Raw genomic sequence first — 18,424 nt, 5'->3', positions numbered from 1 at the left:
GAAATTGAGTTACCTTATATATAAATTCATAATTCAAATAAATACTAAAAAAGCTGCATGTATGAGTAACGTTATACTTTTTTAAAACAAAACATGTCTTGAGAATATGGTAATTATAGGTCTTCTAATTCTATAAGACTAACAATGATTATTTTGATAATTTACAAAACAGTACTTTAATCTATTTACTTTGCTCCTGAATACACTAAAAAAAAAAAAAAAGGTGAATTGTTAAAATACATTTTAAATACAAAGATCTCATTTGATTTCAATTTATTTTATTTCTATAGGACTTTGGAGATGATGGGTCCTTGTATATTACTAAAGTTACCACAACTCACATGGGCAATTACACCTGCTATGCAGATGGCTATGAACAAGTCTTTCAAACTCACATCTTCCAAGTAAATGGTAAGAAATGTGGTGTTGATATTGTTGCTTTATGCTTCACTATGTATTCAAAGAATATCGCAGTTGATTAGGAAGGCAAGTTTTCAATTTCTTTAGTTTGGTAAAGTCTGAGTTTTTGTTGTTGTTGTTGTTGTTGTTTGTTTTGAAACTTATTGTTAATGTAAAATCTTTTTCAATTAAAAAAAAAAAAACAGGTGGTTGGGGATAAATGCCATAAATTTTACCACTATTCTTATTGTAAAATAGTACAGAGTAACTCATTCTAATTTAAAATTAAAACATAAAAAACTTAAATTACTTTCTGAAATTTAAATATCAACAATTAGGCAACATATTAATTTTAGAAATTAAAAAAATAAGCATCTTGAAATTTTAATCAGATTATCTGGCTGATCGTAATGATATTAAAAGACTGCTATTTATGTACAACAAATGTTATACTCTTAATTGTTAATTTAATGGCTGTGAACATTGGCCACGTAGGCTGATATTCTATTTTCCTTAAGATTTTTAATTTATTTTATTTTATTAATTTAATTTAATTTATTCATTTGAGAGAGAAAGAGAGCATGTGGTTGGGGAAGGTGCCGAGGGAGAGAGAAGGAGAAGCTGATTCCTGGTGAACAGGAAGCTGGACTCAGACTTAATCCCAGGACCTGAAGATCATAACATAAGTTAAAAGCAGTTGCTTAACTGAATAAGGTGCCCCTGATACCATTCTTATAATCAGAGGGGTTTTTTCTTTTCCTGACTTAATTCAAATTTTAACTAATTAGTTCAATTGATCACATAGGATTATATGTATGATACATTAATTCATACTGATTCACTTCCATATTGTGTGTGTGTGTGTGTGTGTGTGTGTGTATAACTTTATGATTTACTAAAGGAAACAGAAACTTACTTGGCTTGTTGTAGGAGCAGCAAGATGGCTTATGTGGTTTGGATGAATTAAAAAGGGACTGACAGATATGAGCTTGGTGAGGTAGCCTGGGGTTAGATCACATAGATCCCTGGGGACCTAATTAAAGATTTGTATTACCACCCTAAGTATAATGTGGGAAGCTATCAAATACTTAGTGTACTAAATGGCATATTCTGATTTGTTTTAAAATGACTGGAAGCATTGAGATCTGTTCAAATATTTAATAGTCTAAGGAAGAGATAACAGTGGCTAAAAATGTAATGTTAATGATGAAGAGTAAAAAGTGGTTAAATTTAGTATATTTACTGAAAGTAGATCTGATGATATAACTGAGGAATGGCATGCAAATATAAGACAGAATTAAAAAAAAAAAAAAACTGGGGTGCCTGGGTGGCTCAGTGGGTTAAGCCGCTGCCTTCAGCTCAGGTCATGATCTCAGGGTCCTGGGATCGAATCCCGCATCGGGCTCTCTGCTCAGTGGGGAGCCTGCTTCCTCCTCTCTCTCTCTCTCTGCCTGCCTCTCTGCCTACTTGTGATCTCTGTCTGTCAAATAAAATAAATAAAATCTTAAATAAATAAATAAATAAATAAACCTATTAAATTTGAAACACTTAGATGTATCTTTGTAACATTAACTGAATATAGAAGAAGCACATTTGGAGACTGAGATTTATTTATATATATATATATATATATATATATGTATGTATTTGGACAAATTAACTTCAATATAATTTCTAGATAGAAATCAAGTTTGCAATTTAGTGTGTAAGTATGGAAATCAAAGGAGAGTGACAGCCTAAAGTTGTATATTTAGATAATATCAATGTGTATAAACTGTATTTAAAGCCATAGGTTTGATCTTGATGAGGTCACCTTAGGAATGAGTATAAATATTCATATTGAGGATTGAGCCTTGGAGCTGAGGTTAACAAGTGGAGTAAAGAAGACTTAGAATGAGTACCTTGTCATGGAAAGTGTGTCCTGAGAAATCAATTAAAATGTATTGGAAAAAAGTTTGAGAAGACTGGAGAGCTGACAGTTTGACTTGACTGTTACGGGCACTCAATAGAAGCAGATCTAGGCCTTGGATTCTAATGCAAACCCAGTTGTAACTTACTGATAGGTTAAGGCTTGGAAGCGAACTTTCAAGGACACCAGTGAAGACAGCATACAAGGTACAAAGGAGGTGATGCATGCTACTCCCAGTGGTCTCAGATGTTTGCAGTTGGACTTTGGATACAGCAATTGTACCTGAGGATGCACAATCTTGGTAGGACAGAACAACCTTGTCTGGGGGATGTTCTCTATCTAGATGTGGCATCCTGGGGAAATGGTTGTTTTTGCAAATCTGGTTCTTACCTCCCTCTTTGTTGTAACTGTTTACAGACTAATGGCCTCTTTGACAAAACTAAAGCTCTGAGCTACTTATTTGTTTGTTTTGTGAGAGATTCTCCAGTTTTGTTTGGTTAACAATTAGTTCTGTCTTTTATATTCACTCCCAGTTCTAGTTCTCTTAGTCTAAGGACCAGCTGGTTGAGTTCTTAGTAGTCTGTAGAGTAGTGCATGGTTCATGTTTTAGCAACATCAGAATCACATGAAAAAATTATCAAAAGCGTAGAACTCTGGATTCCACTAACACTTTCTGGAACTTGATTTGAATACAGCACTTTGGCAAGCTTCCTAGGTAATTGTGATGCTTGGTAAAACATGAGAACCATTTCAAGTAACTGTTCTTTAGGCATTTCTGTTCCCCATTCATGTCTGAAGCAGGCTTCTGGCATACCTTAACTCATTTTTAGGCTTCAGCTGGGAAGCCCAGTAAGAAGGTTTTGAGCCAAACTGCAGGCTTTCATGTTGCAAGATGTGCCCTGAACAGCATTGGAGAAACGCACCTTCCCTATTTTACCGCCACCTTGTGAATGAACTGCTTTCTTTCTGACCACAAGGTTTTCCTGAAGATGGATGTGAGAATGTGGGAACCATGAGGTCTCAGCCACAGAGCTATGACCATCGGTCTCAGCATTATGAATTAATTTAGAGGATTTCAGTATAAGCATTGACTGCTGCTGAGATTTAATGTTTTCTCTCTCTAGAAACAGATCCCTGAACCTGGGAGAAAAACCCTTCTCTTTCAATTACCTCCTACTACATTTAATCTGCTCCAAAGTTCTTTGTATAAATGTTTTTATGAAAGCGCGGGGTTTGCAAAGAGGGAAAATGATGACATTACTGCTGAACATCGGTTGAGACTGAACAGAGAGAGAACTGCTGCAGTAGACAGAGAGTGCCGTGGAGTTAAAGCGGGGGGATTTTATAAAAATTGCGGATATGATACTCTTTTACGCTGATGTGAATAATCTGGTAAAGAGGAAATGCAGATCATTTAAGAGGGAAAAAAGGGAGAATTGCAGTAGTCAAGTTTGTAAAAAGTTGATGTAATTAGTACACACATTGAAGGATTGGTCTTTGGAAGATGAATAGTTAATCTGTTGAAACAGGGAGCAAGACAGACTGGGAACAGATGCTCAGGGTGGAAACATGAGGAAATAATCCTCTTTGCATTGCTTGGATTTCTTCAGTGCAGCCAGGAATACCAACTATTGAAAGTGAGGAGTTTGTAAGAGTTGATTTGAGCAGAGGAAGCGAGATAAAATAATTATCTTGCAGATCAGGAGGGTGATAGAAATAACAGCTGATAGTTGGTATGTCAGGCAGATCATTGGGTGTCCTTGAGGTGATAAATATTAGTATGTTTTCCTTCAGTTGTGGTTGGCTGTGCATTTGCAATCATAGAAAGAAGAGATTTGGGTTAAACCAGCATTTTATTTTGTCAAGTGAGTAAGTGGAAGAGAGACAGGAATGAGGAAAATAAACAAGTTTACAAGGGAATTCTTATAATGATGGACCACAGAAGAAGTGGTAAGGTAAGGAAAGGGGTAGGTGAGGAGGACAGTGAGGCCATAAGAAATGTGAAATGAACTAAAATAGCGACTGGTGTTTCCAAGTTGATCAAGTCCTTCTAAAACGGGGTGCTCGAACCAGCGAAATGCAGTTCCTTCACACAAAGCACTTTCTTAAGGCATCTGGTAATTTCTCTTTATAAGAAACACGTTTAATTAGGTCAAGTTTCTACAAAAGAATACATGAACCACTAAGGTTTGATAGGTGTTCAGGGAGCCAGCTGTTCTAAATCTAACTTGCCAGTTCTATTCTTAGCTGAAAAGGAGAAATGAAGGGAAGAATAACATTAATTAATCATTAGTTCACCACAGTAGATCAAAACTCTCTTCTACGGCATCTTTATCAAGAAGGGAAAATAATAAGTGCATTTCAAGGATCATATTTAATATTTAAACGTATTTGAAGAAACCAGAAAGCAAGTAGAAAATGTATTGTATGTGTATCAGTAAGAGATGACCTTTGGGCATGATAACAGAGACCCCAAATAAGGGGGCTTAAAGAAGATACTGTGCTGTGTTTTCTTACATGTAAAAGAAACCCAGATAAGGCACTTCAAAAGGCAACTCCATCATGTCATCATTATCCCTTGCTTCCCCTACCGTGGTGAGAACGTGGTTTCTATTCTCCGTGTCTTCCCATGTTTTCCAAATGGCAGTGGAAATTCCAATTATCATGTTCATATTTCAACAAGGAAAAAGGAAGAAAGAGGGAGGAAAAATAACACCTGTCACGTGAGAGAGCACTTTTGAAATAACTTTAATGGAAGTAACAACAGTAACTTCCAATGACCCTCTCTAAATGCAGAGATTTAAGTATATTTCTTTGGCCTTATTGTTTTGCCATCCACAACAATTAAGGGTTCAATTACTTAAAAGAAGAAATAAATATTGGAGATGTCAGTGGCCATCTTTTGTCACAAAAATGTCTGGTGTACCAAAACTTTTTGCAAAACAGTAGTAGAACAATGACACTTTATAAAATTGCTTAGAAATGGTAGGATTAGCTGTAAAACAGCAGCTGAACAAATGATTTGCTGAACAAGTGATTTCTTTTTTGTGTGTGTGTTTTCCTTTCCTTTGGTTTTGTGATGTTTTATATTTGCAATAATAACTTTAAATGTATATTTTATGTAGAAATAAGTAGAATAAACTTGAGATCACTCAGAATATTATTATATACCAATAACAGAAGAATAGTTAGGAATGAGCTGTGACACTGGAAAAATAAAATGAAAAATGCAAGAAAATGCAAATCAGATTAGCCAAATGACACATTTATAAACCAAATAAATCTCTAAACTGATTTGACTCATTTTTTATACTTCATCCACTTTTCATAAAGGGTTAAAAAAGCCTTTAGAAAATTAAGTTTTCAGAGAAAACTTAACATATTTATCTGGGCAATTTTTCAATTAGTAATAAAAATAAAATATATCATCGATTACCATAAAAAGCTCTGAAAATACCACAAGTTATTGGAATTTGTGAAAGTGTTTTTGAAGTGCAAAGTCTATTTAAATATCCCAGGGTGCAAGCCAAATAAGTCTATCAATAGTCCTGTTTCTTTTCAAACAATGCAAAATTAGATTATTGAAATATGAGAGTGCTTCTGTGTCCTTGTCAGAAGAAACATTATGTATAAATCAAAGGAGCTTGACTCTGCCAGCGGAATTCATTTCATGCTTTTTCTTTTCTTTTTACATAAAGCAAATCGTCTTCAGATCTTCAGCTTATGAATCAGAATGTTTGAAATTTTAAAAGTCATTCAGTGTTTACACTACCCTCTGGGCAGAAAGCTTGTCCATATTCACAATAGACCTATAATGTATGCTGTAATTTCCCTCTCGTTCATATTGTTTAAGACCTTACACATACTATCAAGTGGATTTTTTTTTTTTCCTGCTCATGGCAGAAATATGTGCACAAAATTGCTGGTTTTATAGGATGTCTATATAGAACATCCCATTTTTCTCCTTCGAAGTTTGAAAACATCTAAAAGAAGACACTCGAGCCAGAAGTATACGTATGGAAACATCACCTCCATTACTGACAGAGTTGTTTGAGAAAGTGGCTTAAGTCTGGGCAACAATGGCCTGCTTTGTCTTGCATCATAGACTTGAACTTCCTTCTCCAGTCACAGGCAGCCTTCCCTGCCAAGGTTTCTGTATAGCCAAAATGCAAATGGGAATAAAACCTTGTTGCAAGCAGTAAAATCCAGAAAGCAGGTGGTGAGAGGCCTACCTCCCCCTTCTCACTCTTCCTCCCTGGATAGCAGAGGAAAGATGAGAAAGAAAATCCTTGAAGGTTACTCTGACTCAGAGATTCTCTGTAGCTCTTCAGCAAACAGCATCAGCAACTCATTTTCAAGGCAAATTCTCAGACTTGCACCCACAACTACCGAATCAGAAACTCTGTGCCTGAAGGAGAGTGATCCATGTTTTAACAAACTCTCCTCATGATTCTGACCATGTTTCAGAATCACTGCTCTAGAAATGTTAATCCTGAAAGACCTGAGAAGTGGGATTATGTGTTCCTTCCTCATACCCTCCAACTTTTTTCTCTTAATTTTGACTTGAAACTAAGCTCACAGTGATCTTGGGAAGTGGCTGTCTCTTAAGGGGTAGGATCAGCCATGTATCAAATCAGTCATCCCTCTCAGGAGGTCTGATTGCAGATGTGTTGATGTTGATGTCTTGCTCAAAAGCCTACCTACGCCTTCTCAACTGTGGTGGACATCCCCTGATGGCTTGATGCTTCAGGAATGTGTCCCAAACCACTCTTCTAAGAATTTTATTTGACACAGGAAGCTTTATCAGCTGAACTTGAGGCAGTCTAAATGGGCCAGGGATTTAATGTCTTACACAGACAGTCCTTAACCAGTGAGGGACACAAGTGAGAAAAAGTAAGAATCGCTGTTTCGCCCTCACTCAGAGAGAAGATTCTAAGATACATTCCATATCATTCTTCCTTCCTCCTTTCTTTCTCTCTCTTTCTTTTCCTATTTCTTTCTCTCTTTCTTTCTTTCTTTCTCTCTCTCTCTCTTCTTCCTTCCTTCCTTTCCTTCTCCTCCTTTCTTCCCTCCCCTCTCCTTCCTTCCCCTTTTTTTTCTTCTTTTCTTTATCTTTTCTTTTACTTTTTATTTTTTTCTTTTCTTTCTTTTCTATTTTTCTTGCATCCATCTTACCTTTCTGGTCTCTAGCTTATGCTTTCTGGAATCACATCCCAAATCATAACATGAACCTAAGTTCTTTTCTCAAAGCTGCTTTTGGGGACAGTCACATTTAAGAATGTCCTTACCTTAATAATAAATGTTGTCCTTTGGTAGCTCACCCTGCAAGCTACTGATAGGCACCATATGTTTGCTTCCAGAAGGCTTTGAAATATGACTGAACATTGTATTAATTCATAGACTCTGGAGTCTGAAAATTCTGTCTCTATTATTCCCCATGTTAAATTATGTCCAGTTATACTGTTCGATAGAGCTCTTCAGAGCCTCTGTAATTATATTAAATCTTGACATCAAGACACTACAATTATGTAATAGCAAGTGCATATACATGCTCAAACTTTAATATGTAATCTAATTATTAAATTCCTACCGAGAAATAAAACTTCAAAGATCAAAGTTCCAAAGAAATAAATCCAAAGTAATTAATATACAAAATAAAAGTATACTGCCCTTGCAACATAAAATCTAGAGAAAGTCCAAATGTTTTAATTACAAGTAAAGTTCAAGAATCAAATTCTTCCTCTAGTTCTTATTTTATTTTCTTTTGGTGAGAGAGGTCCTTGAAAAGTTTATGGTTTTGGTATAAATTCAACATCTTTATCTTGGGCTAATTCTCATTAGATTTAAGTGTACCATGTTGCTATTTATTTTCAAATGGCCACGTCTATACTTTATTATTTCCTTGTATTTTCCTTCTGTTGGATTGCATAACTTTTAGAATTCTATTTTATTTTCAGGATGGACTTGTTAGCTATATCTCTTTGCTTAATTTTTTTTTAAGTGTAGCGGTAAGCTATATTTACAATATGCAACTTTATCCTATTACCATGTATCTTCAAATAATATTTTATTACTTCACATTTAAAATAAAAACCTTAAAACAGAAATCTTAGGTCTCTCCCTTTCCATCCTTTCTGATAATACTGTTAAATATTTTATTTCTATGTATGTTACAAACTCTATAACACATTGTTTTATTTCTGCTTTTAGTAAGTAAATATTCTGGGGCAATCAGGTGACTCAGTTGGTTGAGTGTCTGACTCTGGATTACAGCTCAAGGTCATGATCTCAGAGTTGTGGGTTTGAGTCCTGAGTAGGGCTCTGCACTCAGCAGAAGTCTGCTTGAGATGCTCCCTCTCTTTCTGCCCCTCCCTCCCCCACCCATGCACACATAATAAATATATAAATCGTTAAAAGGGGGCACGTGGGTGGCTCAATGGGTTAAAGCCTATGCCTTTGGCTCAGGTCATGATCCCAGAGTCCTGGGATCAAGCCCTGCATTGGACTCTCTGCTCAGCAGGGAGCCTGCTTCCTCCTCTCTCTCTGCCTGCCTCTCTGCCTACTTGTGATCTCTGCCTGACAGATAAATAAATTAAAAAAAAAATCTTTAAGTCTTTAAATATCCTTCAAAGATATTATTTTTTAAAAAGAAGAGACAAACTTTTACTGTTTCTGATCCTCCTCATTCATTTATGTAAATCCAAATTTCTCCATTTTCTTTTAGCTTAACAAACATTTTTTAACAATTTTATCAGTAATTTATTTGTGGAAAGGTATTTTTTAAGAATATTTCTGCTGGATATTGAAATGTAATAATGCAGTTTCTGTTTTCTGTTTTTCTTTCAATATTTTACTGATGTCACATTATATTCTGGTTTGTAGGCTTCAATGCTTTATAAAAGAAAAGTAAGTTATATCTCTTGTCTTTTTTTTTTTTTTTTTTTAATTTTCCTCTCGAAATTTTTTAAGGTTTTCATTTTTCACTAGGTTTCAGCAATTTAATTGTTAATATGTTTTGGTTCTGTTTTCTCTACTTTTATTTATCCTGTAGGGATTATTCAACTTCTTGGAGTCTGGAATATACATTTTTCAGCAAATTTGGAAAAAAAAATGGCCATCAATTTTAAGTAGATTTCTGCTTTCTCTCTCCACTAGGAATTCAAGTACAGCTATGCATGGCTGCTTGACATTTTTCTATAGGCCACTACAATCAGTTTTATTTGTTTCCCTCTTCATGCTTTGTCCTCAGAATACTTCAATTTAGTTTTTACTGCTCTGACTTCAAGGTCACAAATCTGTTTTGCTGCATGTATAATTTGCCATTAAACCCAACCAATGTATTTTAAAGATATATTTCAGATATCATATTTTTCAATTTCAGATTCTGATTGTTTTTTATGAGCTTCATTTCTCTCCTTGATTGTGTTCATGTTTCCCCTTAAATATTTGAATCTATCTATACCAGATATTTTGAAGTTCATTTCATGGTCTTTGAAATTTTATATCTTTGTCTATTGATCAATATTTTTCTTGCATATAAGCCACATCTTCCTTCTCACATCTGTCTTCTGTTGTTGTTGTTTGTTTTTGTTTTAGATGATGGAAATTTGTGAGATTCCTTTTAGAAGTGTTTCTTTGGCATTAGCATATCTGTTAGACCTTTTTTGATGCTTTCTTTCTAACTCAATTTGAGTATTTCTAGAGTAAACCTTACACTAAGGTTTACTTCACTATTTTCCTAGGATGTTGTGTTTCTGGGATCTCTATGAGGTGTTTAATGAAGTTCCTTTAATCTGTTTTTTGTTTTGTTTTGTTTTGTTTTGTTTTTGTTTTTGTTTTCTATTAGGTCTCTCTAGTTGGGAGTCTGATTAATCTAACTCATATGTCACCTATCCTTGAGTAAGCTCTTGAAGTTTTTAAATTTATAGCTCCCTAGTAGTAGTTTTTTCTATAGTCATTGAACTTTGCATGACTTTGTGGTGTTTCATCCTATGGTTCTAGCTGAAGCCCTACTAGAAACCTGATTCAGATTTGTGTAGCTTTTTCTATCACTACATACTTCTGTCCTTTCTGGCACTCTTCCTACAAATTCCAGGTCTCAAGGTTTCCTGAATTCCAAGAAATGAAATGAATTTCCTTTCAGTTTTCCTGAACTCCAGGAAATACTCTTTTATTTGAGCAAGACCCTTCAATTCCTCTGCCTCATATCAACATAAACTAAATGTCTGTAGGCAGAAAACAGGCAATTATAAGCTCAACCCATTTTCTTCATTTTTCTTTTCTTTTCTTTTCTTTTCTTTTCTTTTCCCCCAGGGATCATGATCTTCTGCTGATGGTTTTGCAACATTTGATAATGGTTGTTTCATATTGGCTCTATTTATCTATAGCAAAGGCTTATCTGTTCTACATTTTCTATCATGACTTTGTATCTCATATGAACCATTTTTTTTTCTTTCTCCAAATTTTTATTTCAATTGCAGTTAGTTAACATACAGTATATTATTACCTTCAGGTATAGAATTTAGTGACTCATCACTTACATACAACAGCCAGTGCCCATCACAACAAGTTCCCTCCTTAATACTCATCACTTATTTAACCCATCCCTCCACCCACCTTCCCGATGGTAGCCATCAGGTTGTTCTCTATTGTTAAAAGTCTGTTTTATGCTTTGCCTCTCTCTGTTTTTTTTTTCTTCCTGTGTTCATTTGTTTTGTTTATTAAACTACACATATGAGTGAAATCATGTGATATTTGTCTTTCTCTGACTGACTTATTTTGCTTAGCATAATATACTCTAGCTCCATCCATGTTGTTGCAAATGGCAAGATTTCATTCTTTTTGATAGTTGAGTAATATTCCACTGTGTGTGTGTGTGTGCCACTTCTGTGTGTGTGTGTGTACCCCTTCTTCATCTCTCATCAGTTGATGGACATGAGCATTTGCACTCTTCCCATACTGTGACTATTGTTGATAATGTTGCTATAAACATCAGGGTGCATGTACCCTTTTGAATCTGTATTTTTTAATGCTTTGGGTAAATACCCAGTAGTGCTATTGCTGTATCATAGGATTGTTCTAGTTTTAACTTTTTGATGATACTCCATACTGTTTTCCAGAGTGGCTGCATGAGTTCACATTCCTGCCAACAAGAGTAAGGGGGTTCACAGGAACCATTTTTTTTTTTTTAAGATTTTGTTTATTTATTTATTTGACAGACAGAGATCACAGTAGGCAGAGAGGCAGGCAGAGAGAGAGGAGGAAGCAGGCTCCCAGCCAAGCAGGGAGCCCGATGTGGGGCTCCATCCCAGGACCCTGAGATCATGACCTGAGCCGAAGGCAGAGGCTTAACCCACTGAGCCACCCAGGAGCCCCAGGAACCATTTTTTAAAAGACTGAGAGGTTTTGTTAAAGTCAAGCTTTCTCATGACCCTTATTTGTAAACCTTCTGAAAGTTGGTAGACATGACTGATGCTGACAGCACCAACACTATGTGAAATAAATTTAGAAATTTTGATTAATGCTTGTTTTGTTCTTGATGTCCAGTACTTAATTCTGCTACAAGTAGAGCAGGCACTCAGTAGTACATGAAGAGAGGAGAATGAACAAAAACAACGATAGAAATGACAAAAACAACGGCAACAACAGCAGCAACAGATTGTGTTTTGTCTGTGGTGGAATATGAGTCTTCAATTTCTTAAGGCTAAAGAAATTATTCTTAATTGATCAAAACAACCAAAATAGGTTAATTTTGTGATTACATGAGAAGAAGAGATTGCTATCTGCCAAATAATTTTCTACAGCTTTCTTCAGTGATAGAGGCCCCGTTTCAGCCAGCTTCATGACTACCCCCCTAAAAGTACCTTTCCCAGATGTCTTTGAAGCTAGGTATTGTCCTGTAACAAGGTTTTTGCTAATGGAGTATGCTAATAACTAATGTGCTTAATGTCTGGAGTTTGTTCATTTATTATTTATTTATTTATGATTTTATTTATTTGAGAGAGAGAGTGTGCAAGCAGGGTGAGTAGCAGACAGAGGGAGAAACAGTCTCCCCACTGAGCAGGGATCCCAATGTGGGACTTGATCACAGGATGCTGGTATCATGACCTGAGTCAAAGGCAGGCACTTAACCAACTGAACCACCAAGGTGCCCTAATGTCTGGATTTTAACATATAAGGGAAGTTATGTGCTTTTCTTTCTCTTTTTCTTTGTTTCTGTTTATTGGAATATGGATCTAATAGTGGTAGCTGAGGAGATATGTTGAATTGAGAGAAAGGAAATTATGTTTTAAAGTTAGCAGAAGAAAAAGATAGAAATTTCCTGGGTCTGGAAGGCTTAATATTATCTTCACAAAAGATATTCATATCCTAATCCCTGGAACTCGTGAATGTTACCTAATAGGGCTTTTGAGGAGAGTTACATATGTGGTTAAGCTAAAGAGCTTGAGTTGCAGATATTATCCAGGTAAGTTCTAAATATAAGCACCCCCACACAAATGAAGCAAAAATGTCAAAGAAGGAAATGGGACCTATGAGAACAGAAGGAAGTGGTTGGAGTGATTTGATAAAGGGGTCATAGTCCAAGAAATGCAGGTGGCTTCAAGAACCCAGAAATAACAATGGGATGGATTTTCCCTAAGACTTGAAAATGCCATGCCAGCCATGGCAGCACCTTGACTTTAGTTCCCTAAAATTGTTTTTGAACTTTTAGCCTGTAGAAGTTTAAAAGAATAAATTTTTGTTGCTTTAAGCCACTAACCCTGTGGTAATTGTTTCAGCAACACTGAGTTTTCTAACAAGATCAAGTTACCAAATTAACCTTTCACCATTTCAAGGACTTACATTTAGTTTAAGTAACTGTCTTTGGGTCTCCTTGTTATAACAACATCCACATTATCAAGGGACCATACCATTTTATGACTACGCTAACAGAAGTTACATCTTATTTAAGCCATGACTGTATTGTGGCTCTGTTACATCATTTCAACCAGTATCTTATCTTTATTTATCAAGTTTATTGTCAGTTCTCCTACAGTCAGCTGCAGACTGGTAAAGAAGCTCTCTTTGATGTATTCAGTGATTCAGGAGCCTTCTTTCTATAGGCCACAGTATTATGTAAGACGATGCTACTGCCATGGCCTTGTTACAGTCTATGAACTATTTCTCTGAACTGTTATCCATCCATGAAAGAAAGTATAGAAATTATTAGTAACTTCAAAAATATTTTATAGTAATTGCATATTTCTACACCGTCTAGGTAAAGGATCCTATTACCTGGTAACTATAGCTTTGAATGAAAAAAAAAAAAAAAAAAAACGATCTCCTGAAGAGTTTAAGAATCACTTCCCTTGGGGTGCCTGGGTGGCTCAGTGGGTTAAAGCCTCTGCCTTCGGCTCAGGTCATGATCCCAGGGTTCTCTGCTCAGCGGGGAGCCTGCTTCCTCCAATATCTCTCTCTGCCTGCCTCTCTGCCTACTTGTGATCTCTGTCAAATAAATAAATAAATAAAAATCTTAAAAAAGAAAAGGAAAGAAAAGAAAATAATCACTTCCCTAAAGCCTTGGGATCCTCTAATAGAGCCTCTGCTTTTTTTGTTCCTTTGTTTGTTTCTTGTTTGTTTTTTGTTTGTTGTTTGTCTGTTTGTTTAGCAGATAACAGAAGAGACAACACTTTAAAGATTTTGTAGGAGGTTATAGGGTGGGCCTTGTAGCAGATAGCCCTTTCGCCTACTTACTAGGGTTCACAATTAGTACATTCTGTTGTAAGGAAGTTTGAGGAAGAGAAACTGGCTCTGGGTTCAGAATGAAATAGTAATACTTACAGTGTGCATCTAGCCTGATTTTGTCCTGAGAACACAATGCTTGTAAGCTTTCTGGGAGAAAGACCAAGTGGTGTAGAGTGCCACCTCTTTAAGAAAACATTTAAGACAATCACATCTTCTCTGGGGAATAGGCGTTTTTGGAACCAGTGCCACATGGAATTATTTGTATTGTGAAACCACAACGATTTTACCAAGGCCCCACATTGCTTCAGCTGACATATAGCCTTTAGCTGATTTTGAAACTAAAATTGAGATTAATGTTTCTGAAAACTATGCCTTCAGGGGACTACTGCTGACCTTAACTTCACCATGAGCTCTACACTGTGTCATTTCCTCAGTTTAGAAGGATTGCAGACCTTGTGTAGTATTTATTTCTATTAGATTTTTCCCTGCTCTATTGCTCTCTTTCTCTTTAGTTGTTCCATTATTTATTTCAGAAGTGTTCACCAACTTCATTATCGTCTTAATTTGGACTCTCCCTTGTCCTTCAGCAGGACGGTATGCTAGAAAAAAGTGTCTTCCGTCTTCTTTATTGCTCTCTGCCTTTGGGCCCAAACATTTTGTTCTTGTGTATTTCTTAATTGTTATGCCCCAATAATGGGTCCATGATTAAAAGAGCGAGACCGATATAAAGCAAAGGTCAAGCAAAGCTTTATTTTGTGCCAAGCATCAAGAATCTAACTGAACATTTGGGGACGCACCTCTTATAAGAGAGGGTGATCCTTCTCTATTTCACAGACTAGTCTTTAAGGGCAAAGGCCATGTGGTCGGGCCTGGCCACACACAGGTGACCAATGAGATTGTAACACACACAGGAAACTCCATAGTGATGCTAGATGACCAACTGAATTACAATTTACCCTAGCAGACATTTGAACCAGCCTATTACACCTTGATTAGGATTGGAGCCAAAAAGGCTCCCAAAGGGTGGGGCCCATACTCCTTGATAACCAGGGAGACAGTATGCAACCCCCCCACTGATCAGAGGTCTCCACCTGGCCTGACCCACTCTTGTATCTGGGCTTTGTTACCTTGAGCTGGTTTCCGGGACTTGTTTTTAAGTTAATCCCCTGGGGGAAGGGGAGCTGGGACAATTTAATTTTAATGAAAGCCTCTTGCTAAATAGGTCCTTACATTTATATGTTGTCCTGTGGGATCTTTCACAGGGAGGGATTTGAAAATATTGCATCTGGATCTGCCAAAAACATTCACAGTCCAGACGCATATTATCCACCTTCTCCTTCTTGATTCAAGTAATCCCAGCCAGAGATTCTTCTTCCATTAGAACAGTAACTAACCTGTGTCTGGACATAATCCACCATTATTTTGCCTAGATTCCTTTTAGCATGTTTCCTCTACGCTCTGTTTTCTCTCAGAATCTTTTTTTCCATAGATTTCCTGGTCATGTGCCCTTAGTTGCGGAGGATAGCTCTCTCCATGGCCACCTGCAGTAACTGTTATTTTGAAATACATCCAGGGATGCTATGAGAATCTGATGCTTCTCTTCTGTCCTTCTAATATATATATATATATTTTTTTTTTTTTTCCACAGTCAGTGTAAACACTTGGTAGATATCTGTGAGATATTATTCTCATTGTTGTGTATTCCTAACTTACTATGATCATTCCAATTTTTGAGTATCCCTAATTTCACCTTTATGGGATCAGCTCATGTCCCTACTGTGCTTAAAATCCTATCGTTGCCCCTAGTGTCACTCAGATTAAAAGCCAATCATGTGAATGCCCATCAAAACACTAAATGTTCTGATTTTTATGGTATCTTCCTATTCTGCTACTCTTCCTTTTGCAAACTTCACTCCAGCTGCATTAAATGCTCTTTTTATCTTTAAGTATAGAAAGCATTTTCAGTTGGCTATTCCCTCTGCCTAAGGATACTTTCCAGATCCTCACCAGGCTCAGTTCCAACCTTCTTCAACTCTTCGGTTAAATGTTCCTTTTTTTAATGAAACCTATGCAAACGACACAATTTAAAATTATACCTAGTCCCACCCGCCCACTTGCAGTCACTCTCAACTTTATTTATCGATAGTGCTATTACCCTCTAATAACTTCACACATCCTAACATATTATTTATGCTGTTTTTTCTGTTATATTTTAATATCCTTGAAATAGGGATACGTTCTACAGTCTAGGGTTATAAGAACCAATGTGTCTATTAAACTGGAAGCAATTTTTTCTTTGTTATTAATATATGTTATAACATCTTAGACTTAAGACAAATTACTTATTTCATATGTTCATAGTTCAGTTTTGGTCTTTCTTTACTGGAGGAGATTATTTTTCTGTCTGCTTTTTGATACCCAGAATGAAGCAATGTGCTGATTAAATACATAGGAATGATAAATAAACGTTCCCTTTTGTTTCCTAGTTCAGGTTCCCTTTGAGGAATCATTCTAGTCTGCTTTCTCAGATTTTTCCACTCTCTTCAGCTGTCAGGTGGCAGGGGGTACTACCTATGGTTTTATTAAACAGACAACAAAAACATCTCCTCGGTTTTTAATGATACCCTTTTTAAGAGCTGGCTGTAGGTGACATGTGCGTGTGCATGTGTTGTCTGTGTGTGTGTACATTGGACTTCAAGATTTAATTTTTTTTATGTCAGTCTGCTCTGTCCTCTAAGATGTCCTCCTAAGTAAATCTCTCTTTTCTAGTTTAATCAGTCTTCTTTTCTTTTGTTTTCATTTGGTTCTATTCATGTCCTGATAGAAAATGACAGGATATTTTTAAATGGCTTCAGTTCCTCCTTGACATCCTAAGCAAACCTAATTCTTAGAGACAATGGGGGTATGGAAGTTTAATTTCCAGTTTAGGTTTTTAGTTGGCAGTATTTTCACCAGCAGTTGCTAGTGTATCCAGCACTTGAGATTTATTTCTCTAAAATAAAGATAAGATACTTTTTTATTTTCCATTTGTCTGTTTAAAAATATATATCATCTTTCTTTGGGTCAAGACACACTATAGATCTCTGAAATCTAAAGCCATGATCAGAGTTTATATAATTAAGGAAACCAGAGTTCTTGTGACCACTAGCAGTGGGCTGGTACTTAAGTCCTTGAGAAAGCTCCCCTTTTTGTAACAAAAAGGTAGTTAATGGAATTTGGGTAGTCAATTTAGTATTGCCTACTTAGGTATGCCACTAATAATATAAAGGAGTAACCTGTACTTAGGGCTTTGTAACACTAATGGAAATTAGCTGCCTGTGCATTAGGGAAAAAAAAATAAAACAAAACAACAAAAACCCTTCCTACAGACATGGTTGAGAAACACAGCAAAAGCCACTTACTGATACATAAAAAGGATTTACCTTTACTTTGGCTTTGATTAAAATATCCAACCAAAGTGCACCTGTGTAATTCAAAATTGAATTATGACAGCCTATATAAATAGGGTGACCTGCTTCTTAAGGTCTGTATTTGTTACACACAGTTCTGCCTACATAAACACAGCTATTCATTTATGGGGAAAAAGTCACCCAATGGGATCAAATCTAATTAGCCAGTATTTATTGTTGCTTAGGCCTAAAGCCGCTTGCTAAGTAAGGCTGCAGCATATAGAAACCTACTTTCCTACTCTCTCTCTCTCTCTCTCTCTCTCTAAAATCACCATCAAAGCATGTATTATCTAAGTTACCCACCAGAGCTAGTTCAAAAGCTGTGATTCCTCCTGGTGTTATTATGTCGACAAAACTTTGCTCTATAAATTTGTCAAAGTTTCCTAAAGCATCAGATGTTGAGCATCTAAGAGATGGTAAATATCACCAATTTCTTCCCCTCCTGATCTGATCTTCAGAAACAATTGAGAGAAAGATAGTGAGTTATATAAATGTCAGCATATCATTGTGGAAAACCTGCTTAGAGAATGTGTTTGAGATCTATGACAATTGTTTAATTTCCATAATTTAATATGCTTAATAACTCATAAACATTACTATAGACCTCAGCACAGGGAAACAAAGCTGAGACCTGATTTTCCGCAGAGCAGAACAACACACATCCTCTTTACTGCCAGACCCCAGATGTGAGAAGGAAGAACTGAACCAGCTCAGTTTTTCTTCAAGTGTGCCAAGACGATACTTCCTCCCTCCTCCTACTTGTGGACTTCTGAACATCTTGGGAGAGATATAATCGTCTCCATGAATCAGAGTTACTTGGAGACTTTTGTTAATAGGAGCAAATCTCTCAGGTAGATGACTCATTCTCAGATACTAATGTTTTGTATTCATTCACAATTGACTCAGACCTAAATTTATTCAGCCAGAACTCTTTTAGGGTATA

The 18,424-nt window shown here is 36.2% G+C and overlaps 1 protein-coding gene across 1 annotated transcript in view; it reads left to right on the top strand.

Annotated features, from left to right (window-relative positions):
- Window positions 1-290: 290 nt before the first annotated feature.
- Window positions 291-18,424, top strand: part of FSTL5 (follistatin like 5) — a gene marked incomplete at its 5' end in the record, with an annotated part of 202,288 nt that continues 184,154 nt past the window's right edge. Inside the window, one exon of the mRNA XM_045088262.1 lies at window positions 291-411. Coding sequence (XP_044944197.1) covers window positions 291-411 — 121 coding nt within the window. The remainder of the gene's footprint in view (window positions 412-18,424) is intronic.

The sequence above is a fragment of the Mustela putorius genome, unplaced genomic scaffold (assembly GCF_011764305.1).
Source record: "Mustela putorius furo isolate JIRA1106 unplaced genomic scaffold, ASM1176430v1.1 tig00000056_pilon_pilon_pilon, whole genome shotgun sequence".
In the NCBI taxonomy this organism is placed as follows: Eukaryota; Metazoa; Chordata; class Mammalia; order Carnivora; family Mustelidae; genus Mustela; species Mustela putorius.
This window is presented reverse-complemented; position numbering and strand designations above follow the sequence as displayed.